This window comes from Leptosomus discolor, chromosome 12, assembly GCF_034619465.1.
Source record: "Leptosomus discolor isolate bLepDis1 chromosome 12, bLepDis1.hap2, whole genome shotgun sequence".
NCBI classification, from domain to species: Eukaryota; Metazoa; Chordata; class Aves; order Leptosomiformes; family Leptosomidae; genus Leptosomus; species Leptosomus discolor.
Window position 1 is genome coordinate 4,807,317 of NC_141402.1, and position 25,850 is coordinate 4,833,166.

At 44.6% G+C, this 25,850-nt stretch overlaps 2 protein-coding genes across 5 annotated transcripts in view; one reads left to right on the plus strand and one right to left on the minus strand.

Moving 5' to 3' along the window:
• PLEKHA7 (pleckstrin homology domain containing A7) overlaps window positions 1-2,693 on the plus strand; it is a 155,299-nt gene extending 152,606 nt beyond the window's left edge. For 2 of the 3 annotated variants that reach the window (XM_086472203.1, XM_086472204.1), the window contains one exon: window positions 896-993. In XM_086472203.1, the coding sequence (XP_086328329.1) occupies window positions 896-993 (98 nt within the window). Of the gene's footprint in view, window positions 1-895; window positions 994-2,670 lie in introns of those variants that run through there. The other variant, XM_086472205.1, reaches the window with a different exon arrangement.
• Window positions 2,694-12,725: 10,032 nt separating this feature from the next.
• On the minus strand, window positions 12,726-18,068 carry C12H11orf58 (chromosome 12 C11orf58 homolog). 2 transcript variants are annotated; one of them, XM_086472156.1, is made up of 5 exons: window positions 17,993-18,068; window positions 17,626-17,706; window positions 16,281-16,341; window positions 14,404-14,513; window positions 12,726-13,178 (listed from the first exon to the last, which is right to left on the minus strand). In XM_086472156.1, exons 1-5 carry the CDS (start codon window positions 18,050-18,052, stop codon window positions 12,969-12,971), a joined length of 522 nt encoding a protein of 173 aa, XP_086328282.1. In that variant the 5' UTR covers window positions 18,053-18,068; the 3' UTR covers window positions 12,726-12,968. The 2 variants fall into 2 exon arrangements, with proteins under 2 accessions (XP_086328282.1, XP_086328283.1); XM_086472157.1 differs by having other exon boundaries at window positions 12,726-13,172; window positions 14,374-14,513; window positions 17,626-17,721.
• Window positions 18,069-25,850: the final 7,782 nt, after the last annotated feature.

Sequence of the window (25,850 nt, forward strand, 5' to 3'; positions counted from 1 at the left end):
GTTTTTCTGGGAGGACCAGTTAAGTTATGTTAAGATGCTGTGATGATGTAAATCTCTTTTAAAATAAATTGTACATTTGTCTAATCCTCGTAAAGCAGCATTTTAGAGTTCGTCTGTTCCTAGTAAGAAATCAACCTTCTAAATGAAAGTTGTGCCAAGAATCTGAAAGGTTACAGTCAAATGCAGGAGTATCAAGAAGCCGTTTCCTAAATTGTGTGTTTTGGAATTAGGTCTACCTTTGGCCCTCCAATATGTAAAAGCAGCATTTAAGACTAAGTTTCAATCTCTAGTTTCGTTATTGTTTTCTAATACTATACCATTACTCTGTTTTATAAACAAGGTTAGTTTTAATCATTGTATTCTTTATCCTGAAGTTTCAAGCTAAGATCTGAAAATGTGTTTACTGTATCATGCACCATACTAAGCAAAATCTTATATGCATTTGTAATTTTTTTTAGTGATTTTTCTATGTATTATCTTTGTTTCTGCTCATTGACATATAACAAAGGAAATGTTGAAAACCTGTACAACCTCAGCGAAATCTTGAAATCAAACTGGCAAAAGATAGGTGCTATTCCTGAGCTGCAGTTTTAAAAGCGGGGCTTGATTAGGGTGTATCAGTGTCGAGTGCCTTAAAATGTTCCAGTGAAACTTCATCTTAAAATTGATTGGCTCTTCTCATCAAAACAGGAATGTTTATTTGCATCATTTATGCAACTAATAGGAAAACCAGCAGGTAGAAACGTTGTTGTTTAAATTGTTCCATGTAACTAAAATAGTGTAACCCCTCATTGCAGTACTAATCAGGTTTCCTGTTCAGGTGGTAGAAAATTAAGGTGGCTCTGTTATGAGTGTTTGATTGTGCAGCCTAATTCCTGTATGTGATCCCTTCTAGCTCAGCAGTTGACCTATCCATCTAAAGCACCCTCACCTTCTGTACCACAGCCACCTCACTCCCCCTTAAGCAATGGATTTCACTACACATTTGTTTAAACACCTTAAAAGTAAGAACTAACTGCTCTTGGCGTGTCTGCTTTGCCATTGTACCTTTGCTGTGGCTTGCTGAATTTTAACTGTTTTTACTAAACCTAAATTAGATCCAAATGAACGCATGCATCTATTTTTCAGAAACCTTTTATTCTTGTAAATATTGCTTCTAATGAGCTAACATGTGGGCTAATAAAGTCTTCCAATGACTGGTGTTGCTTCACAGATAAGATGCTTCCATAATCTTGCTTGGTGAAGGAAGGAGACATCTGTACTCTCAGTAGCATGGGGCCAGATTTTCAGCAGCGGTTTGTACTCCGGTGGCTAGTGTTGTGTACTCCTGTGGCTACCGTGGGGGTGTGCAGGTGTTTTTGCCTGCACGTGGCACAAGAGAATCCAAAGTGCAAACAAAGCTGTATCAGCAGGGGGTTCCTTTATGGGCCGGGATCTTACATGTGAACTAACATCGGAGTCTTAATTGAGGCGAGCTGAAAATTTGGCCCTTTATAACTAATTCTACAGTATCGTGTTTGACTTTCTCATGCCTTTGATGTGTTTTTCATTGAATTGTGTTAACAGAAGACTGGATTTCTATTTCAAATTAGGTTATTTTGCCATTTCAAGTATTCAAATTATGTTAATTTCATTATCCTTATGAAGAAATGTGTATCACCTCTTCCCAGCAGAATATTCAGTTTTCTCTATTTGAAATAGGAAAACCTGTAAATAATAGACTTAACTGCCAAGAGTGCCCCCAGTTAAGACACTCCCCATGCTTCCATAGTTTCCTTTGAAATTAATCTCACATTTCTGATTTCCGTTGGCCTAATTTTATTTCCTGATTTTGGACAAAAAGATAAAACACAGATCAAGTAGTAAAGAGGGTTGATTGAGTGAATACCTCAAATGGCGTTAATCTTTAGATACCTTTGTTTTCATTGTCACTAATCTGAGTCAAATATCTCTGCAAAAAATAAAAGTCTACATAAAAATGAGCACATGAGATGGGCAGTGACATGCCTTCAACAAGGCCTGTGGGAAACGACACATTTACATCAAGAGAGGTGTATAGACAGTAAGAGCCTCTTCAGAGCTTGATGGAAATAACTATTTGCTTCTCTGGCTCAGGTTTTCTGAGAACCAGGTTCTACCATCTTTGCTGTGTCTGAGTAACACTTGACTCTATTATATCCAAGGGTATGCTACTTGATTATCACTGTCACATGAGATCTTTGCATGTGAATAGGGTACCCATGTGTGGCCTCGAGAACCCAGAAGAATAACCATACAGTCCCAGGGTATTAGACTTGAGCCGGGGGGCTTGGACCAGATGACCTTGAGAGGTCCCTTCCTACCCCAACCATTCTGTGATTCCAGAGTTAGGTAGGTAGGTAGGTAGGTAGGTAGGTAGATAGATAGATAGATAAACAAACCCCCTTACATTTTCTTCAGGAAAATTATCAAGAAAATTGCAATAACTGGCAACATGCAGGGGACACGGGAGTTTGAGCATCAGTGGCATCACGAGATAATTGTTCACTTCATGCGTCTGTTTGAATTGTTCATTCTGTCAAACTGCAGAAGGCTTTGATAGAAAAAAATATGTTTCCTGAAAGTGCTTACTGCTTGGCATTAGTGTGCTCGCTTTACTGTTTAACCGTGTTTTATTTTACCTCGTGCTAGCCAAAGCAGTCAGTGAACACTGACAGAAGGCTCAAAGCAAATCCCGCCTGATGACGCTGCGTGGAAGGAAGAGGAGATTCGTTACCAGCTTTCTGTGAAGATACTCATCGGCTGATGGCACGTTCTTCTGGAAATACATTCGGAGAATTACAGGGGGATTTTCTATGAAAATGAAGAGAACTGCAAATCATTTTATTTTGACTTCAGTTTAGTTCAGACTTTTTATATGAATAAATGGCACTTTTAATAAACTGTAAAATACTGACAATGTATTTTTAGGACGTGTATTTTAGATTTTTTTTTTTTAAATCAAGGGCTGAATTCATTTTAAGAGAAACTGCTTGCATAGATGTTGAAAGATGCTGTTACTTCCCCCTCAGGCTCAGATGCACAATGTAAAGTTTCGTGAAAAAACATGTAAATTTGAACAGACCTAGAGGCACGTTCCTAGAGTATGGGTAGAGCTAACGCAAGCGAGCGGTTTGCCGAGAGGGTGTTTTGGATTGAATACGTTTGTAGAGTTAATCACCCACCCTTTTGCCCATTAAATAATACATGGCAAGGAACTTTTAGCTTGAATTTCTAAATAAGAGTAACCACTGTATAGCTGAAATTTTCCACAAGAGCCGTAACGAAAGCCAGTTCTAACTCCCATCTCCCTTTCTGATCCCGTGTGATTAGCTTGCAGGTATCACTACACAGTGTGCTGGGTTGCCTTGGACAGTAGCGCTGTCCCCTCAGTAACAAACAGCTAACAGGTTCTATTTTTTGAAAGTTGAGATATGGAAGAAGAAGACTTTTTAATTAAAATGTGTGAACTAAGCAATAATAAAAAAAAAGTGATAGGATATGCCATTTTACTAGCAAATATGTATTTTTCTTTTGATTTTTTTTTTTCAAGAAACAGTACAGTATGATGTATGGACTAGTATTTATCCTGGGAACAGCAAAACTAATGTAATGTGGCACCTGCTAATTCCTATGTACGTTCACCTGGTGCTTAACTTTGCCAAACTTTGAAATTCAGTGTTTTACTTATGTATAGGGCAAAGGGTGAGGTAGTTACATAAGGAGAAACTAAGATTAAGTGCTTCAACTATTTTACTGGAAAAAAGCTGCGTACACATTGAATGCAAGACATGCAAAAATGTCCCATGATGTAATTAGTTGGGTTCAGCTCTGGATGAGAAATGACTGAGAAATACTTCTGCAGTATTTTGTGAAGCCACTGACTTGTTCGTTTGCTGTATTCAAGTAATGGCGACAAAAATTTTGAAATTGACCTTCAAGTTTCAGACTTTAAGACAAATCATATTATATTGACATTATACTTGGAAATATTCTTAAAAGTATATATTTAGCTAATGCAATCTATTTTACCTCAATACTGCCAGTATCAACTTGAAAACGTTTTGCCAAAATAATGATTTATTTTTGCCTTTATCAAAAGTTTTGAAAGCATAAATGAATATTTTGCAAGAAAACATTAATTTAAATAAAATGTAACAGTTTGGAAAATGGTATATGTACAGATTAAAATATTAACATAACTGTCCTCTATTGCCTCTGCCTTGTCTGCTCCCTTACCAGCGTCCCTGTGGTTGAAAATCCAGAGTCGTTTGTGCTGTTGCCACATTTTTTGCTCTTTGGTTCAAATCCCATTGAAGTTCCCCAGTTTTGCACTTATTTCACTGGGATTTGGATCAGGTTCCCCCCTACAGTGAAGCTTCATTTTTAAATTTTTATTTCTTTTTTTTAGAAATGTTTCTTAGCTTTTGATCAAATCTGTCTTTATTCCTGAATAGAAAGATTTTTCAGGGTTGTCCCCTCAACACAATGGCTGCCCTGCTGTCCGTTCTGTCTCGTAGCTACACAGATGTTTGTCTGGCACGTTCTGTGAAATAAGGTATCAAAAGTGACTTCAGTGTGAAACCAAACAGGACCAGACCCTGGCGGCATCCCGCAGTGACACGATCCCTGGCTGTGCCCAGGGGGGCTGGCCGGGCGGGTTTCGGTAGCAGCTAACAGCGCTGCCCTCGGGCGACAGCGGTTTGATGGAGACCGGTGGAAATGTTTCATTCTTCTGAAAATTAATCTCTAGAACAAGATGTAAAGAAGCAGTGAGCGATATTTCTGTGGCTTAGTGTTGACTCTGCGCTCTCGAGAGCGAGTATCTGAGGCTCTCAGTACTTGGTGCACGCCGGAGGAGTTCAGCGCTGAGCTGCTTAGGCCGTGCCTGCCCCGTTCCTCGGGCACACAAAGGGGCCTTTGAGCCCACGGTTCGGGGTTCAGTGGAACCGCATTCTTTCTGCGGGAGCTTTGTTGTGCGGCGGGGAAGAGCGTGTGGCCGGAACTGATGGGAGAAGAGCGCAGCCCGTGGGATCGCGGCCGGCAGCGGCCGTTGGCTCCGAATCCCGCCTGCTGCCCTAGCAATGAAGGGAAAGGGGTGCAGGCGCCTTTGCTCGGCAGGTTGGGGCAGATGTTAATTTTCTTTCCTTTGTTCACACACACAAAATCTGCCCGTTCAAGCCTGCATGAAAGAAAAGGATTTATAGTTACACCGTTAAGGTTTTCAACAAAACTGGTCTTTCTGAAGATTTTGGTCTGTGCCCGTAGTTAATCCCATATTTGGGAAAAAATTACCAAGACAATTTCTCTTCCAAACTTTTTGAGTACGGGGAGTGCTGTTCGCCAGTGACCATCTTTTTTGCAGGGATGGGTGTAGTTTTTAAATAATTAGGGCTAATTTTTATACGCATGTAGTGTTTGGTTTGGGTGGATTTCCTTTTTCAGTTCTGTTTCTTTTAATCAAAATGTTCTTGTGTGGGTCTTACACACTACTCTCCAATACTAAGACTAGAAAAAAGTTGTCTACTTGCAGATCAGTATCGTTTTGATCAGAAAGTGGCTTTTTTTCTTTTTCCTCTGCCTATTAAGCAGCGTAAGTATTTGGGACTAATTATAATTAAAGAAGTAGAAACTCATTAGAAAGCAGTATTGCTCTTCTTTTGACGGTGCTGTTTTCTAATTAGCGTAACTAGTAATGTTATACCAAGCAAAAATTATGCAGACTGACTTCTCATCCCCTATACATCTGTTTTCAGTTTCTTTGGCTAAAGCTATTAAAATCCTGTTGCACCACTGAATTGATAAAACTGCAGCCTGATCCTCGTGAGTAGCGCTGCCTTCACCTTTCGGAGCTGGCACAGCACACAACCCCTCCCCGTTTTTCACTGCTGTTGTTTTGAGTTCGTACGCATTGCTGGGCTGCTAGGAAATCCTACTGAGCTGTGGCGCTGTCGCTTGTCTTTGCACATCTCTATACGGCTGTTTGTTTTGGCGGACTGGACAAGTAGCAGTGGTTGGAGGTGTCCACACTGTTCTGGAACAGTTGGGAAAAACCCCGCGATAGAAAGGTTTCTCAGGAAACGACTGTAGTGAAAGATTCTGTTCTGGAAAGCTGCTTATGTGTGGAACTAGAAGCTACTGAAAGATGCTACTAAATGGGTGTGCTGCTCTTTCAAAAAAATTGCTAAAGGTCCAGCGAGGTGGTCTCAGGTACCCTGCAGCCTGGGGGGGGAATGTTTGGAGAAAGCAGAGCACTCCCAACATCTTCTGGTGGTGTTCACGCCATTATTTTCCCACCTGCACCATTTACTCATCTGATTTCCAGATCTTCAAATACCTGTGTGTCTGTTCTGTGTCAGCGTCTGTTCCCCTCTGTAAAACCACATATTCCCCGTGTGGCTTAGCAATTACCTTCTGGATGTTACACAAAGCAAAGACCAGGTGTACTTAGTGTCAAAACTCAGAAGATACAGAAGGCGTGATCTGATGTTACCCCTCTGATTTATGTGTCTGCGGGTATTTTAAAGTGTTTGCTGGTGCCGTGTGCGTGCGTGCGTCTGTGTATTGCATAGTTATCAAAAGAACAAAGCCATGCACAAGAAAAACATGAAAAATCGCTATGTTTTCCACACCTAGTAAACATTCCCATTGGTTAGTTGGCTGTATTCAAAAGGCTAAGACTTTTATTTGCTCTACTTGCGAAAGCAACCTTTCTTCATAGTGGAGCAGTACAAAGAAAGAGCACAAAAAAATACACACATCACAGTGCCTGAAATTCTGTTTGAACAGCTGTATTGATTGGGTCTGACCCCTTTACATTTTTTTTCCATTATTTGAAAAGGTGCATCTAACTGTAGCTGAATTGAACCGACTGAGATGAACTTTCCATGAAAACTTCTTGAGATATTTCTTTAGTTCAAAGCTTTGGAATTTTAAAGAGCATTTTTAATACAAGTCTGCTGAGGTATTCTGTGCAACAGCCATACTTTGAATGTTAAACTACAGGTAAACCTAAGAGGAAGGTAAAATTATAAAGCCTGCTGTGAAATTACTGGGAGATGGCAGAATAGCTTGGAGTGCTAATTATGAAAGTGGGTAAAACCAGAAAGTATTGCACCTGTGCACATTTGTGCACTGTTTACTTGTTATTTACTCGCCAGTGCTCCTGGTTGCCTTACAGAGAGTGCAAAACAACCTCCAAAGGAAACGCTAACAGAACTGGGCAGCATCTTTGGAGCAGTTATGGATGAAATAGCGTTCTAACATGTCAGCTTAAAGGACAATGCTGTTTTCTCGTTGCCTGCTAGAAGAAGCCTTTTGCCAGGAGCTATAGCGTAAGAAAGCACTAAAGGAAGGAAGAGATTAAGAAAACAAAGGTGAGTAGTGAGTTTGTAGGAAATAATGGCAGAGGTGTATCTGCAAACAAGACTAAGGAAGAGGCTGAAGGTGAGGGTGGAGAACAGCCAAGTGGTTTGAAGTGAGAGGTAGTAAAAAGATGGAAGGAGCTGGAATATGTGGGCTTGGACAGAAGCAAAATGCTTTCATGAAGGGACTCAACCTAAATTGTAGAGGGAAAAGAAAGAAGAAGGGATAGCTGGCAAGTGAGAATGTAAGTCCTGTGTCATCGTAGTACAAAAAAATACTTTGTGAATGGGATAAACGAGAGTAGAGTGTTGATGGTGGCAGGGGGTGAAGGAGAGAATCATGATGGCTTTCCAATAGTGTTTTGGCAACAAGACAATTGTCTTTTCTACTGGCAGCTGCTGTGCTCTGCTCTTCCAAGCCAAATTGCAGTTAAGACTGGCTCGTATGAGTGCAGCTCGCCTTTTCCCTGTAGAAACAGCCTGCCCCAGAGCCGGGGGTGGAAAAGGCTGGTCCTGCCCGGACAGAGCCAGGCCCCGGCGAGTGCTGCTCTCAGCGGTTGCGATGTGTATGTAGAGCCAGCGCCAGACAGAGCGGTGTGGCCTGCTGAAGTCTGTGGCCTCAGTTCTGTTATATTGTCAGGGAGGTTGGGCTGGCTGAATTGAGAAAAGCTTTAACGTGGTTTTCTGGTTCACCTCTTGAGACACGGGAGGCTTTTGGAGGCTTTTTGGAACCCTGGCTGACGGCTTATGCAAGATGCAGCCCTAATGAAATGGAGTAGCTGGTGACATTCAGTTACAGTGAGGTGTACCACTCGGGGGGAAAAAGTTTACGTCAGGGAGGTCACTGCTAATTCTGTTTGTTTCTTGTATTGTTGGCTTTCCTGACCGCTTAGTTCATGCTAAAGAGTTCTGTGTCTGTGCTCTGCTTCTGTATTGTGCCTTTGAGCATCTCCTTCTCCCAGTATGGAACAGGATTTTGTCTCCTGCCCAACATGGTTGCAGTGTGTCTGTGTGTGTGTTGCACGTGAATGTGTACACATGCACACGTGTTGACCCCGTTGTCCTTTCATTTGGGGCTAAGGCACAGAATCGGCAAAAGCTGAGGGGCCTCGGCTGAGATGAGTACCAGAACTGGCTGCTCCGCTCGCTTTCCAACTCCTAACCTGGATGACGGGCCCTGAGGGAAGAGAGCACAACATCTTGTGGGTTGTCCCCTGGCTCTCCCAAAGCCTTCTGTATGCCTGAGGACTCTTCAGCTGTCTTCGCTGAATCCAGTTTAAAAGTTACTTGGCAAATTATTTTATTCACAGATTTTATTCAGGATCTGGGCAGTGGCTCCATTAGTTGACTACTGAGTAAATTTGATCTCTGTTTTTTTTGTGTGTGTCCAGTATCAATTTCTTATGTTAAGAAGTGTTTTTGATGAAAAAAAAATTTTTTTGGAAAGAGATGTTCTGTTACTGCATCCTTACAAACAGATCACAATTACTAGATTTTAGTGGCTGTAACAGGAAGAAGGAGACTTGGCCCCAAACAGTTAAGGATCAAAAGCTTCATCTGCGTTTGTTTCAAAGCTTTAGCACTAAATAAGGGAGTGAAAAGGGGCCAGTTCAGATTATCAAACCTTTCTGCAGTCTTTAATGGAGCTTGATGTACGTGTGATGAGAACACTTATGGTAATGGCTTGAGGGAGTTTCCCTGCAGGTCAAGGTGGGCAGCTGAGAAGAAGTTCAAAGCAAGGAAGTTGTTTTTAATATGAGCCCCTGTATTGCTTGACTGATGTATGTTACTTTCCATTTTTCTCCTTTTTTCTTTTTTTTTTTTTTGTTCCCTCAACTAGATATTCCTGAGCTGTGGACACCATAAATGGTACTGAATTTGGGTAGGTAACAGCACAAACTGTCAGTGTGATCTCATTCTGCACCTGCGCATCAAAACCAAATCAAGTTGGGTGAAGTCACTATTTTGTTTCTTTAATGCTGTGCAAAAACTGAGGCAAGTTTTACCTACCCATCGTGATGCTGTACACCTGTGAACTACTCGGATATGCTTTCTTGGGAAAAGTGCAGCTGAGGCGGCAGTCTTAAAAGCAAACAAAACCAACTTCTGCTTTGTCCCTTCAGCGCGGGTACCTTGACACACGTCCCTTCTCTTAATCCCCAGACAGCTTCCAAGAGACTGATGCAAATAACCATGCCAGGCTTTGATTATGAGATATTGCACTGCCACTTATTCTCTTTGTCTCCTGCAGTTTACAGAGGCAGCCTCAGTGCATAATTTAATCCCTGTACTGGGGACTGTAGCAAATCCACTGAGATTTCTACCAACCGTCCTCTCTGGCATCAGAACAACATGTGCATGTCGTCTTTGATGTGAATTCCCCCACCAGAGCCTTAGAAGGACCTGTAGCTTTGAAGCTGGCCTATAAATTGTGCTTTCAGGAATCAAGTTGTCAGCCTTCTCTTCAGGAAGAAAGGGAGAGTAAACTGTAAAGCAGTTGCATAAAGCTTCAGGGCAACTTATAGATCTGGTTTTCTTGGCCTCGCAGAATTCCTGTACGACATCGAGAATCCCTTTTTACCCGGCTCAGAAGCATCCTCTTGTCTGACCGCAGGACCTTGGGGGCAGCAGGGCTGTGGTGGTGCGTGTCGTGCGGGGTTCCCTATTCCAGGGCAAACGGAAGGAACAGGCACATGGGTGCTTTCGACCCGCTCAAGTGTTTTCAGTCTTCCAAAGCCAAATGCTGGTAATGCACCTGCATTGACCTTCGTGGAGGTTTAGAGACAGATGAAAACCTGTACCAGATGCGATGGTTGCTCTGTGACAGACCTAACTTTCACCAGTTGTTTCCTAAGCCATGCAGGAGTATGGGCAGGCTCCTGCCTTTCTATTGAGATGGAAATAAGCTGGTCTTTGACTTGAGGAATTTCAGTGGCCAAATCCTGTTTGAAAAGACAAATGCAGTTGCCCTTTTTATGATTCAGTGTCTGCTTCTGTGTTCTGCTGTCATCTCTGGGAGCCGCTTCCATACCAACCTGAAAATGCAAAGAACTGACTAGAGTCAACCAAGACACCAACCTTGATTTTTCCTGTGTTCTCTGTCTCAGGTAAGTGTGAGAGCGGAAACCATTCTGCTCCTATCCACGCCGCTGATGATGATGCTATTATACCGAATGTTGCTGAAACGGACTCCTGAATTAAAACATTTACTGTACAATCTACACTGAAGCTTTCTCAGTATATACAGAGAAGCTGCTTAGACAGGCTCCTTCACAGATGAATCTGTAAGTTCTTCATATGTTTATAAATAACGTTACACAGAAAGAGAAGGGATTGTGTAGAACTTTTCCTGTTTTGAGCAGATGAGTCTTAGGTCAGCGTCATAAGGGAATTACACCAAACCTCATCAGATGTTCACCATATTACATATCATACTTTCAGGGAATGGAAGTTGTGTTGCATTGGTTATTTTTCTTCTGGTCAGAGCTGTTACTACAATAGTTTAATTTCAGTTTATTTTTTATCCCTGTGTGGCCTATTTGTTGATTTTTGGAACTGACAGCCAAACCTGTTTTACAGGGCAGGAGGCTGTAAGCAATTCACGGCAGAGCTGAGTGGTAGAGGGCTCCGGCGGCGCTCGTTGTGGCAGAGACCCGCGCAGGGCCTGCCAGCCGGATCGGCTCTTCCCGGGTCTTTGCACTCTGGTGAGGTTTCACCCTGCCCTTCCTTCAAGGCTGGTGGGAAAGGAGCCGGGCCCTCCGCCGGGCAGGCTGGCTCCACAGCAGCGGGTCCTGTCACCTTCGGAAGGGGTCTCTCTTTCCCGAGAGCTGAGTCCAGCGCTCCGCAGGTGCGGAAGGGCAGGCTGGGGCAGCAGCACTCGCTTCAGCGCTGGGCCGGGGAGGGCGGGGTGTACGCAGCTGGGTTGAGTGTAGCTCGAGTCTCCCAACAGGACAAAAACTGGTAACAGTCGATTAGGAAAGTTAGTCGGTTGATCTTTTGGGGAGGGCCTCTCTCTTCTTAGAACTAGAGCAGCTTTCCTAAGTCAGGGTGAGGTTTTCTTTCTTGACAATGTACGAGCAACTTTAATTTTTGTCAATGTATTAGAAGCTTGTGGTATTGGGAAACAAGAAATCCGTACACACCACTGACCGTTGGTGGCTGCTGTAACGTTGTTCTTAAAACCGAATGAAAAATTTTGTATTCAATGCAAATAGAGTAAAACAGATTAATCAAAATCTACACTCAGTCGTTATTTACAATCACATTACTTTTATTTTTTTTCTTAACGTAACTTATTCCAAGTCCTCCCCCAATAACTGATGCTGCAGTGTTTATGTCCAATAAACCTCACAGTACATACTGCTGCTTTCATGTAAGCCAGCCGGCTTGCGCCCGTCTGCACGTCACAGACGGCACACAGAAACGGAAGGCTCTCCACAAGCACCTGGAGCGTTCCTTGAAGCGTGGTTGTGGCAGAATGGGGCTGTACTAGAGGTACAGATGTTCTGTTCTCCCAGCAGGGAGAGGCAGTTGATCTGTCTGATGTACTAAGAGGATACGAAGTCTAGAAAGTTGGTATTTTATTAATTACTTGGAATACAATGAAGTTGCAGAGGCATGGATGCGCTTAATTCTTGCTGGAAGGAGTTACCAGAACTCCTGACTCTTTAAGCTCATCAGCTTTACTGGAGAGGTACAACCTTTTTCTGATAATTGACTTCAACCTCCATGTGATGTGTGTACAGGGAGAAAAGGAAGAAGGTCTTGCATACTTAACTCTGTATTCTAGATTTAAAAAAGCTAAATGATTTGTATATCCTTTTCATTATCAAAGTATATTTTCTCTTTCAAAGTAAACTGGTTTCTTCAGGAGGAGTTACTTTTAATAACAGCTCAGTGCTGTAACCAGGAGCCAGTAATTCAAAAATCACTCTTTTCTAATGAAAGGTATAAAGAACTACAGCTTATGCCCCTCGTGACAAAGCCAAAGCAGCAATTAGAGCTTTCTGTTGTATGACGCGTCTCTAAACACGTTCTCCCATGCAACTGCTGTAGGACTTCAGGTGGCTACAGAGATTAATACCATCACAAAAGTGAGTGATTTCTCCTTTTAGCCCTGTCAACATTAGCATCTATAGACAAAATCATGGTTTAAAGCTCTAGTACATCACAGAATAGTGCTGATATTGGTATTTTACAGCTAATGCAACATCCAGTAATTCACATGTAATCTTAATAGTTAGAAATTCAAGACTGGGGTACTAACTAAAGAAACCACTAGCATGAAGTTTCCTTTTCTGGCATGGAGTAAGGGGAGGGATAGTTCAGATAACATTGTAGAGATTGGGCAGGAACAAAAAGAATTTATTTCTCCATCCATTATTTTATACACTTTACAAAAACCAGTAATGTCACTGTGCCCATAAAAATGTTATCCATGGCAACGGAAAGCAAACACTACTTTTTGTCAACTAACGGGGTCTTTTTAAAATCATAATACAAAGATTTGTGCTGTAGCAGTCCTCCACTTCGCACGGTAACAATAAGGCTTACTGTACTTTAAATACAAAGCGGTTACATCTGCAGTTATGAGCCACTGGCTTTAACAAACATCATTTTATAGTTGCTTTTTGCTTCTTTTTTGTTTTCTGGAACCTCAGCTTCATCATGTTTTTCAGCAGCTTGTAGCTCCTCTGCAGACTCCTCTTGCTCCGACTCGGAGCCACTTTCGGAGTCCTCTGAACTCTCTTCAGAGGAGTGCCCACCTGCTTCTTCTTGTTCTTCACCTTCCTGAAACTAGAAGTTCAGCTCATGAGACAGATAAACCATTATTTCCTGGCAGCTCCACTGCAGCTTTTAAAATTGCCCAGTGAGAATATTTTGCTTGATGGCTCCTTTCATTTTAGAACCGCAGTGGGCCGTGTCACTAAACACAGGTCTTGAGGAGACACATTCTTAGACGGAAAGCAGCTCCGCGGAAGGGGTCAACCGTACCAACCCTGACACCTGGGGTTCCATCAGCCACAGTCTGTCTTAGTTACAGCAGAAATCCTAACGACTCCATTAAATCAGTCTGAGAAGTTTCAGATCACATCGGTCTAGCAATGCCTTACCTTGGCGTACACAGTGCATGATGCCACCTGAATACTTGTCACGGAGCAAAACACCACGAAACTGTCAGCTAGACCATCACGAATTCACGTTCGCGACTGATCTTTGCAAATAAGCTCAGCACACCCCAGCGTGAGGAATGCTGAAGTAACCCAATGACACTGGGGACGGGAACAATCCCAAACTGGCATTTTGTTCATGGTCCTAAAGAGCAAAGCCTGCCTGGCTGTAACATTAGGAATTCCCAGCACTGCACAGGTGGTTTTACTCGTGATGGAAACATCAGCTATGTTTTTATGCCGCAGCTGGTGCTAAAAGTTAGCAAACAATTAATTGTTGCACCTTTCAGTTGGCAGGTGAAGCCACGTTCCTAGTAACTCAGTTCTCTTGGCTTTTGTCACGCTGCTCTTCCTGCTCATTCCTACGGCATCCCTTGCGAGTACGACACCAGCCAGGCGTCAGCTCACTGGAGGGCTCCGTACAGCAACTCCCCCTTGCCTGACCCCTCTGTAGCCACTTACTTTTCAGGCCCACAGAGAGGGACGTGCCTCACGGCAACAGGAAGCTCTGGTTCATTAGCTCTTGGCAACCATGCAGACGGTCATCCTGCCTTCTCACCCATGCCTTGGCAACACCCCGATTCAATACATTTATCTCTCTCTGTCCTAATCAGTCTTGACTACTATGGAGCACTAAGCACGTCACGCCACTCTTCAGAACAAGGAGAAGCCCCAGGCCTTTCCAGGCATCTCAGCGGCCACCACAGGGTACTCAAATGGGGGCCAACTGCCTGCGGCAACCCCAACTGCAGGAGTTTGCCACTAGTTGCGGTAACTGGATTTTTAACCCATGTATCATCTTGTCGTAGTGAAGTGAAAGCCAAATCATTATGAAATAAACAACTTACTACCTCGCTGAACCCAAGTCCACAATGGCGCCGGTTTCGTCCAGACATCGTGCTGTCCATACTTTGTTGGTACTGAGACTCCAATTCTTCATTCATTTTCTTGTCTTCTTCCCCTGCATTGTCCAGTGCACTTTGGTTATGGTTCAGTCAAATTAAGAGACATCAAATTACATGAAGTCACATTTTCAAAGTTTACTGATATATATGTGAAAAAGTTCAAATTCAGCCATCTTTAACTACTGGATTGAGTATTACTGCATGCAAACCATCAGACTTACAAGCAATCGTATTACGTGTGCAAGCAAAATGGCTTTGATACAAAGATGGGCTGGTAAGTCCCTAAGGCCTGACGGGGTCAGAGAGCTGTACTATGCACAGGCGCGTTCCACTGAACACGGCACGTGGCACCAGTGCGGCTTCCCTGTGCTTCCTGCTGGGACAGCAGCGCCTCACAGCAAGGAGAACGTTCCTGACCTTCACCTTCTAACCTGTGGCTACTAGGATTAAGCAGTGATTAATATATAGCAGCAGCAGCCGGGACAGCACTGCCACTCTTGTTTACAGAGCTGTATCTGAAACTCTTTCAGGCATCCTGAGTTTTCAGGAGCAGTTACTACAGCTCGACATTTTTCCATCTTTAGGAATTAGTAGAAAACTAATTTTCATGAGCTACTTCTACATGCTCTTACTTGTTTGAATAAGTAAACAATCATTTTTACCGGGGGAAAATACGGTCTGAAATAGTTATGAATCCTCTGTTCTTGTAAAAGGTGGGAATCTCTAACTTCCCTCGACAAGCCTATAACACTCTGCTTTTTAATTTGTGTGGCTGTCAAATTAAAAGCTCGAATTGCAAATTAGTGTTTCCTCATTTGAAAATTAGAGCTCTATGTTATTACAAAAGGACAATAACTGTGTGTTGGACAAGAAAGTAAAGTGCTAAGAAAATAGCTGTTCTGTTTTGTGAAAAACCAGCATCTTAACTTTTTGCCAACAGCAAAGCAGTACTGATTCTTTATGACTCCTTAGGGGAAGCATTGTCTCCCTTCTAGGAAATTCAGGTGTAAGGAAGTGATTCTCAGCCACTCTGCAAGCTGACAGTAGAACCTGGAACCAATCCTCAGGCTGCTTTTGGGGTTTTGGTCCACAGATGACTTTTGTCAACTGATAAATTGCTAGTGGAGCAGATCAGGGACAGAAGTTTTCTGGAACTCTGGCGGTTGCCGTTCTATACGGCTTTATCCCAGTTCCTCTCACACAGTCAAGCCCAACTTGGTTTTGACATACTTTGACTTACTACCTAAGCACGCCTGGTAAGAAGTTACCATGGTCATATGTTACATGACATCAAATTATTGCTGATTGCCAAGACGACCCTGCAGATCTTTTCAGCTTCTGCCTCATTGCTTTAAGGCCTCTACCTTTCTATTCAATAGGTGATCAGGTGGGGAGAGAAGTCAACGCTGTTCTTTTCCATGCACAACACTTTAGAGGTTTGGATATCCACACCCGGCAGCAAGAAGTACAACACTGCTAGGTACCGATAGCAATGAAACTTTACTTTCTTACTTTGACAGCAAAGTAGGACTGAGGACCCAAAGGCCCTGCTTTCCCAGGCATCTGTACACAAGTTTAACTACCATCAAGCACTTCCTGAACCCGGACTTCAGAAAGCAAGCAACTGCACTCAGCGGAACTGTCTGTCAGCAATCTAACAAGAGAAATCAGGAACTTCTACAACTCCACAGCCTGACTTGTCTTCAGCTTCAGCCACGAAACCTGAAATCCCTCCCTGCAATATCTGGGAAGCTCAAAGTACTGGGAGGTTCCTAAGTAAGTGTTCCATTTCCAACTTTGTATCAGCTGCTGGAGAAACTGACCTGTCCTGAAGTGAGAGGTTGATCTGTGGTCTCCGATAACAAGGCGGCCAGTATGTTCTTTCTAAAAGAAAAGGCAGTTTGTTTTGGAGCTTTAGGGTGCACCGACAGCTCTGCCAACAGTCTGGAAATCTTGAATGGGAAAGGTTTGCTGTCAAACCCTGACAACTGACTGCAGGACTGTAAGTTTCACTAGCTAAAACCTGCTGCCTCCAATGAACTTGTTTCATCTTGGTTTTGCTGAATTTTCTGAAAAAGAAACCCCAACAAGGAGATACTCTTTACTCTTCCCGCACCCGAAAGGTGGTTCTATTTCATTCTGTTTCTTGCCACTGCTAGGAAAACGGCACTATACAATGCTGGACAAGTGTCAGTTTAGGTTCCGACAATTTACCCTTCGGGTCTCTTTCTCCAGCACCATCCACCAGTTCAGGCTGTGCATCTTATGATGATCCCACTTTTAGACTGGTCTCAGTATCAGGCAAGACCTTCACAGTGCTCATTAATTTACTGGCTCAGTAGCTGCTCATTAGCGAATGTATCCCTATAGGCAAGAACTGGCATTACACAGCAAGCAGCGTTAAGTATCCAAGAGATGTTAAGATTAGTGGTACTGGGATGTTTAACAGGCTATTGTACTCCTACCCACTACGAAGTATTAACTTTCACCTCTTTTAATACAGTAAAATATTTTAGCTTACAAAAATACTGTATTCAAGCAAAATAAGCTAGTACAAGTAAAATTATTTTTCTTGAAGGTAAGTAGAATTGCAATACCAACATTTTGTACGTGGAAAAAGCATGATTATATTTTACTAGTTTTGCAGCATTTTTTGCAAAAAGCATAGTAGAAATATAGCTTTAGAGCATTTTATCTTTAAAAATATTTTGTGGATTATTTAATTAGATTTATTATTTTACTGGTTTAGTCTATCAGCTACTATTTTTTTTTTAATCTCTAATTTTTTCCCAGTGAAAGAGAATTTTACAGAGCTAGTGCACGGGTTTGTTAGTTTGTAACAAGGACGCCTTCAGAAATGTCCACAAATGACTGCATTAGCTGGTCTGAAAGTCTAAAGGCGTGGGGCGGGGAGGAAGCTGCAGAGCAGGGACGTGACAGTTTCAGAGCGATGCGTTGCGTTACGCCACTGCTGACCCAGCAGCGGCGGCTCTGACGCCCAAACCCTCCTTAAAGGAGAGCCCCAGAGCGAAACCTCTTTCCCCAGAGCGCTGCGGCCTGCAGGCAGCCGCCTCCCGGGCAGGTCTCGCCGCACGGCACACGGAGAACCCCGCGGGGCCGCGGTGGGGGGGGGGTGCCCGCGGGCGGGGGGGAGCGGGGCGGCCTCACCTTCCCAGCGCCCATCAGCCGCAGGAACTTCTGCTTCCGCTCCTCGTTCCCGAGGTCCGCCGCTTCCCAGCTGCTGGAGCCCTGCGGGAGCACACGCTGACGGCGCCCGCCCGCCCGCCCCCTCCGTCGGGGCGAGCCCGGCGGCCCCCGAGCGGCCCCTCACCCCCCGCCACAGCCGCCCCCCGGCCGCTGCCCCCCCGCCGGCCGCCAGCGCCAGGAAGGGGGCGGCCGGGAAGGCCGCGGCCTTCCCTGCGTCCCGCCGCCGAGCTCGGGCGCCGCACCGGGGCCCCGCCGCGGCCTCCATCCCTCACTCCCTCCGTCCCTGCCGGCCTCCTCCTCCTCCGCCCCGGGCCCCGCGCCCATTTACATCGGGGGAGGCCGCTCGCTTGAGGCCGTGGTGGCCCTGGGACTCCCTGGCCGAGCTCATCGCTGCGGCTGGGTGACCGGGCCCCTCTGCCGCCTTCCTGACGGAGCCTCTCCCTCGGCCAGCGGCGGGTCACGGCCCGGGCGGGCCGCGGGGCGCGCCGGGACCGGTAGTTCCCGCCCGGCCGGCGGTGGCGCAGCGCGGGCGGACCGGGACTGCCGCTCCCACAGGCCCCCGCGGCGGCGGGGGCCGTCTCTGCGCGTTGATTGGCAGGGGCGCGCGCCGGCCCCGGGCTCCGCCTCCGGAGGGAGGTAGGGGCGGGGCGATGGGCGGGCGCGCTCGCTCTCTCGAGGGGGAGGTTGCGCGGGGGCCGGTGGCCGTGTCGGGGCGGTGGCGGTGGCGGTGGCGGTGCCGCTGCCGCTGCCCCTGCCCCTGCCCGTCAGGCGTGAGGTGCTGCTGGGGGAACGAGGGGGGGCAGCGGCTCCGCGGGGCTCCGTGGGGCTGCGCTTCGGCCCTCGAGTGAGCGCAGCCGGGCGGCGGCTGCTCCTCGGAGCCCGAGGTGCTCCCTGCTGAGGGAAGGCGGGCTCTGGTCGCCGTCGAGTGCCCGAGCCGCCGGCGCGGAGGCGGCGGTGGTCCCCGCTGGGGTGTGCCGCTGCCGGCGGCCGGGGTTGGGCAGCGGCCGCCTGAAGGCGGCGGTAGCGCCCCCCGCCCCCCCCATCCCTCACGCCTCCGGTGAGGACGCCGCGAGGTTCCCGCCACTTCCCTCCCGTCCCGGCGGTGGAGGGCCGGGGCGGAGCTGAGGCGCCGCTACCGCCGCTGTTGGGCGCCTCAGTAGCCGCCCGTGTCCCGCCAGCCCGGGTCGGACCCCAGGTCCCTCCCGCCGCGCCGGAGTACCGCGGGGGCTCGCTTCCCGCCGGGCGGTGCCGCCACCCCGGGTGGAGAACGGCAGCTCGTGACCGGTGCGGAGCCCGGTGCCTGCAGCCCCGGACGTTTCCAGCTGACCCTTCGGTTGCTCTGGCCCTTTGCCGTCACTGCCGTTCCTGCGGGCCTGTCTCCTCCGCATACATGCAGGGTACAACGCAGACACTTACTTGGGACCCCCAAGTTAGTTTTTTCTGACGTATGTCTGCTTCAGAGCTAGCTTCGTTTGAATGGGTTGCCTCTGAGTGTTAATATTCCGGAGCCTTTGCTTAGATTTGTTGGAAGGGAAGATGCACAATCACATCTCTAGGTCTTTGCACCTTAATGTTAAGAAAACCCCTTCTATTTTAATTCCTCAATTACGTGGTGATTTTGTCCCTGTCACAAAGTTGTAGCAGCCCGACTGACACCAGGTTAAGGTGCACGAGCTGAAACGTGCAAACGGCGTGTGCCGGTTCATAGTGCAGCTTCAATCTGGCTAGTTTAAGGTTAAAGTTTATTGCTTAAGGATTTTTGGAATTAAAATGAGGTAAACTACTTGAGATAAAAACAGGTCTGAGCACACATAAGTATGTGCAGTCTTACTGAAACCTCCTTAACAACTGATTTAAAACAAATGATTGCTCTTTTCCTGTTTAGTCAAAGAGCTGAAGTCAGTGTCTTAATTAGATCTTTTTTGAGTGTTGTCAGTCTGTACGTTCATGTTGTCCATGGCAGTCACTTCAGTCATGGACTTTTCATCTCCAGCAGTACCCATAAATTAGGTGTGCTTGTTCCTTCAGTCTTCTTGTATGCTTTGCCCATGCAGTATAGGTGATTGGAATATGCCCCAAATCTTCAGTTCTTCTCAACTGATGGCTTGAATCTGAACAGAATAGGCGATTTCAGTTGGAAGGGACCAACAGCAATCATCTAGTCCAACTGCTTGAGCAATTCAGGGCTGACCAAAAGTTAAAGCACAGCATTAAGGTCATTGTCCAAATGCCTCGCACGCTCACAGGCTTGAGGCATCAACCACCTCTCTAGGAAGCCTGTTCCTGTGTTTGACCACCCTCTTGGTAAAGAAATGCTTCCTAATGTCCAGTCTAAACCTCCCCTGATGCAGTTCTGAGCCATTCCCATGTGTCCTGTCACTGGATACCAAGGAGAAGAGCTCAGCACCTCCCTCTCGACATCCCCTCCTCAGGAAGCTGCAGGGAGCGAGGAGGTCGCTCCTCAGCCTCCTTCTCTCCAATCTAGACAAACTCAAACTCCTCAGCCGCTCCTCATAGGACATGCCTTCCAGCCTTTCCGCCAGCTTGGTTGCCCTCCTCTGGATGCATTCAAGGATCTTCACGTCCTTCTTAAATTGTGGGGCCCCGAAATGCACAGAGCACGGGAGGTGAGGCCACACCCACGCTGAATACAGCAGGATAATCCCCTCTCTTGACCGGCTGGTTATCCTGTGTTTGGTGCCCCCAGGATGTGGTTTATCCTCTCGGCTGCCGGGGCACACACTGCTGGCTCCTGTTGAGCCTGCTGCTGACCTGCGCCCCCAGGTCCCTTTCTGCAGGGCTGCTCTCCAGCCACTCCTCTCCCACTTTATACCTGTGCCTGGCATTATGCTGTCCCGGGGCAGAATCCGGCATTTGGATTTGTTAAATTTCATCCCATTAATCATCGCCCAAAGCTCCCACCTATCTAGATCCCTCTGCAACGCCTCCTGTCCCTCAAGAGAGTCAACAGCACCTCCCAGTCTGGCGTCATCAGCAAACTTGCTAATGGTGCATTCGACTCCCGCATCCGGATCATCAGTAAGTGTATTGAACAGCTCTGGCCCTAGAATCGAGCCCTGAGGAACACCGCTGGTGACCGGTCACCGCCCAGATGTAGCCCCATTCCTTACAACCCTTTGAGCCCTGCCCTTCAGCCGGCGCTTCACCCAGTGCACCGTGACCTCACTCATCCCACAGCTGGACAACAGAAGGATACTATGGGGGACAGTATCAAAAGCCTTACTAAAATCTGGAAAAAATATGTCCACCACCTTCCTTTCATCCACTGGGTGGGTGACCTTGTCATAGAAGGATATCAAATCACTTAAACAAGTGTGACATTTCAACTGCATGGCTACAGTTCCCTTATGGGACAAACTGAGAAGGTTTGCCTTTGGATAAAAAAGGGCAAGAAAATGGAAGCCTGCTAAACTAAATCAGCTATTATAGTTGGGTCTTAGTTGTAGCTTACTGTTAAACGCAGGTCTTTTTCAGGACAACTGAAATGCACTAATGTTTATGGGTGACTAATGGCTTGGTAATTTTGTTTCTGTTTACGTTTTGAATAATTGTGTACTGATGATATTTTAGTGAGAGGCTTTTACAAAATTTCTTTTTCCCTAGTTTATTGCTCACTTGAGATAAAAATACTCTGGTTTTGCAGAAAAGGGGTACCTTAATAAACAAATACATCCCTGGCATTAAATGGCATCCATCTACTCATGGGGTAACTTAAAAATGGAGTGATCTGACTGCTAACAAAAATGTGGATTCTGTCTGTAGCACGCTGGTTACATACAGGTTTCAGTTATCTTTATGGTGATAATACAGATAATTCTGAGGATGTGCAATTCGTGAGCTTTATGTAGTTCCAGTAACCCCGGTAAAGTCATTCTAAGAAAGGAGTCCTGTCATGCTAGGATTCAGTGTTGTGTTTGCTGCATTCTTTTGAAAGACAGAGAAATATAATGATTCACAGGACAAAAAGGCACATTGGGTTTCTAAGAGGAAACCTGTCTTCTCCAATCTGTAAGACTGTTATAGAATATAAACAAAACAGTAGGTAAGGATGCTGAGCAGTATTTATTTGTGTGAGTTTTCCACATTTCTTTGGCGTAGTCCCTCTGAAGAGACTATCCTGAAATGAACATTCAGTTCCCAGGAGGTGGGATTTTTCCATGAAGCAGAAACTGGCTACGATGCAGAAATCAAACCTCAACTAAACGACTGTCTGTCAGTAGAGCTAAAGCACAGGAGGGGGGAACGTTGGGGTCTCTCCTTGGAAATGAACAGAGGTAGACAATAGGGTGAGAGTGAGATGAGGTGAAATGACAAATAACAAAATTATTTGCTGTCATATACAATTATCCTCTGTCTTAGACTTTTGTGTGTATTTCTGCTCCTGTAGTGAGCTCCAGTCTGTGGGTGGGAACCATCTTTAGGGGGGGGGTGGGTAGGTGAACACCAGCTCTATTACAGGAAATACCAGAAAAACTACGTTAATGAAGGTTTTCCACCCCCGTCCAATTCCAAGTTTTGAGCCTCGGCAATCCGTATTGTGAAAACTTTCAGACAGACAACAGCTTAGGAAAGACAGGTGTGGGAAAGCTGAGGCTTAACTAGACCTCGCAGAAGCGGTTGCATGTTTGAAGAACCTGATGTAGAATCTTCAAGAATGGTGGGGGGTTTAATTTTTTTTTTAGTATTTTTTTATTTGTTTGTTTTGGAGCTCTCTGTGTAGAGGTAGGATAGATTAAAGTAGAACCGGGTCTGACAGCCACAAGAATTTTTTCGTTGCATAATGTGATAAGGATGTCTTTGCCGTGTGGTGAGCAGCTAAGCTGCAGTAATAAAACTATCACGGGGTGCCCAAGATATTGGACAGCCTTGGAAGCCGTGGGTTCAGAGTTGAATCTTCCCCCGTTAGAGTCCTGGCTCCGCCACAGACTAAGTAGCCTTTGGCAGATTATCTCACCTTTCTGCTTTATCTGTAAAATTAGGATAATATATCTACATGCCAGCATTAAGAATTAATTAAGGGCTGCACAGTGTGCGTTCAAAGCAATGTATAAGTGCTAAATATTAGCTATAGCGTAATTGGACTGCTGTAATTTATAATATGCTAACTGACATTGGCGTATAAACCAGGAGCAACCCCCTCTCAAGTGCTGTAGAATTTTTAATTGTTACTAATGAACTTCTGATACTCAAAGTAGCTGTCACCGTGAGACAGGGAAAGCTGCCAGTATCTGTCTGTAGGAAAGCTTAACAAGGGAACTACTGATTTTTTTTAGCTTAAGAAGAAAAAAGTACGTATGTACACACGCACCTACTTTAAGTGCACAGTTTAAATTAAATTTGTTTTAGGCAGAAAGCTTTATTTCTTTTAAAATGGAAACAGGACATTACCCTAGGATTTCAAAACCATTTCATCTCTTTCAGTATAATTTAAGCTGAAAATGCTTCCTGTTTTCTGACGAGCTTTGCTTAGTAGTTGTCACGGCAATATATAGAGTTTGCCACAGAGAAGAGTGGAAAATATTCTGTGTATCACTGGAGGTGGGGAAAAAAATTTTTTAATTGAAATCTGACTTACTCAACATACTTACTCAGTGTAGTTTAGTGGCCCAATGTCTGCCAAAAGTTCGATTCCAAGCTCTTCCTAAGTTCTGTTTTAAGGGGTTAGGAAGAAGGAGAGACAAGCTAAGAGCAAACAAAGAGATGCCAACAGAAGGATTGCTGAGAAGGGACCATCAGTTGAGGGAAGGCAGTCATAGCTGTTAACATTTAAAAAGCCCTTTCAAGGACTAACAAAATAAAGGATAGAGATGTCCTTATCCTGAAATGGCTTTTATATTTCTGAACCTGTTATAAAAGCTTTTCTTAGAACACTTCCCTTCTAAAAACAAAATAGTTTCAATCGTAAACAAGACAGGCAGCACATCAACACAAAGACTACCTTCACTTACTTTTATTTCTGGGCTAGCAGAACAGCCCATTATTCAATACCACAGAAAAAGGAATTGTTGCCTCAGCTTAGCAAATGAAGAAAACAAAGAATGGAGAAATGATGTCCTTGAACATAGCACTGTGCAGGCTTCCAGTATTAGGCTTTGTCCTCAATACAAAGATTTTTAAAAAAATCCCCATTTTTTAACACCATAAAAGGCATGTGAGGACACCTTTCTCCAGGTATGGTCCTAGTGGAGACAGGACCCAGATAGTTTTTATATCAGTGTAGCCAGTCAAGGCCAATCATCTATCTCTTACTTGGAGTTGATGTGAACCAGCTGCATCAAAATAAGGAAATATAGCGCTTTGCTTCCTCTAAGATTTTACATCACATTAGACTGACTAGGCCTCTTCATTTACCACTGTACGTGGTACAGTGCTACAATATTGTACCTGAGTAAAAATCATTTTTATTGCGATGAAGATATAGCTTTATATATCTCACTTCTTTTCCTTCTTTTTCTTTTGTGCTTGCTAACACGTAAAAGCACCAATAAAGACAAGACATTTCACAGAAAGTATCTGCCAAATTTGATTATTCTACTGCGAGTCTGAATGATGAGACAAAATCTTTAGTATTATCAAAACGAATTGTGTTTGTTTAGAGCGAAAACTCAGTAGTTCCTTCCTTTGGTATATCTTCTGTTTCATCCATCTGTAGTAAAGCGGAATACTTTAAGGGAAAGGGAATCTAACATATCCATCTATTTCTTTTAAAGAATTGAAGTTATCGGTTAATTTGAAAATGGCATGGACAACCCACTCCTTAGCATACTTCAGTGACTAACACTGCGTTGGAAAAGGTTGAACAAAATTAACACTGTCCTTTTTTGAGTCATGTGGTGCTGTGAAAGCCAAAGTCTCTGAAGTCAGTTGAAAGTTGTCTGAATACAGAATTTGTCCCTTCATATAATTATTTCTGTTCCCTTTGGATCTTTACTTATGGGCAAAGAGAAATTTGAAGGCAATGTAGTTGGTACAGGAAAAGCAGTGGCTGTGTGTGTTCTCCTTCCTAACCCTGCATGATTGTAGAAGCTGCTCCTCCCTAGGGACTTCAGTGACGTTTGTGGAACTGGCCAGTGGAAAGGAATGAGAAATAACCAGGTATTTTTATACTGCTGGCTTTCACTTGATCCAAAATGCTTTGAGAAAGATTTTAAAGGTGTGAAAAAAGTGGGTGTGTTAAGACTGATACGTCTGCACAGGTCCAAAGTCAGAGTCCCTTTTGAAAAGAAATGTTTGTGCTTAACTTTCACCGTCAGTGCAGCACATAGACTTTTCACATGCACCCAATGTCCAAACGAACTTTGAAGGCTGCTGAAGAGTTTCTTTTCTGACAATATCTGCATCTCCGTGATAGAGCTGTATCATAATGCTGTCTGCTGCCATTGCATCAGAAAGTTGTTTCCTCCTGCAAAAACATTTTTATTAATTTGTGTCCTGACAGATTGTGTTCCAAATATGTGACCATTCATTATCCTTCTTATTTACAGGAGCCAGTAGGAAGATGAATCAGGTCCATTGTAGCCAGTTGTATGTGTTCTGGTGACTTGTGTTACTTAAAGCTTAGGCAGCATGTCTCTGTGGCCATGCTGATGTTGCCAGTTGCGTAGCCACCGGAGGATCTTTAGTCTACAAAAGGACATACAAGAACATATTTGCTTTGTCCGTGTACTGGGCTCGTGGATTATTAGTTGTGTATCAGTCACATCCTATTGGCTTTGAGTGACTGCAATAAACACAAAAATAAAAGAGAAATTCATTACCCTCTTTTACCTGTACAATACCAACATCTTATTTCTTACATCAGGACTTTAAAATTAATGTACTGATCTTTTCAAGCTATACACTGTATTAATAAACTATAAACTCTCTGGCAACTTTGTCAAGAACCTACTGTGCCCTCTGCCTGTACTGAAGCTGCCTTTACCGTTTTGGTATTAATTCTCTCATAAGAAATGACATTAAGTTGCAGGTGCAGTACTGCAGCAATTTATGTACGTTTTGACTATGAGCATAGAAATTTGTAGCCCAAGCATCAGTATACTTTTAATAGTCTGAAATAATAAATTTTAAAGAAATTAACTTAGGCATGAAAGATCACATCCTCTTAATATCATGGTATTTATGATAGGGCTGAGACTGTCATGGAATTGTAGTGTCCTGCCTAGAGG

Coding starts and splice junctions, on each gene's coding strand:
- C12H11orf58 (XM_086472157.1), bottom strand. CDS start 18,052: ATGAGCTCGGCCAGGGAGTCCCAGGGCCACCACGGCCTCAAGCGAGCG. Junction 16,342..17,625: donor GGCTGATGGGCGCTGGGAAG/GTGAGGCCGCCC, acceptor CTTTTCTTTTAG/AAAGAACATACTGGCCGCCT. Junction 13,173..14,373: donor GTTTATTTCATAATGATTTG/GCTTTCACTTCA, acceptor TTCTAGTTTCAG/GAAGGTGAAGAACAAGAAGA.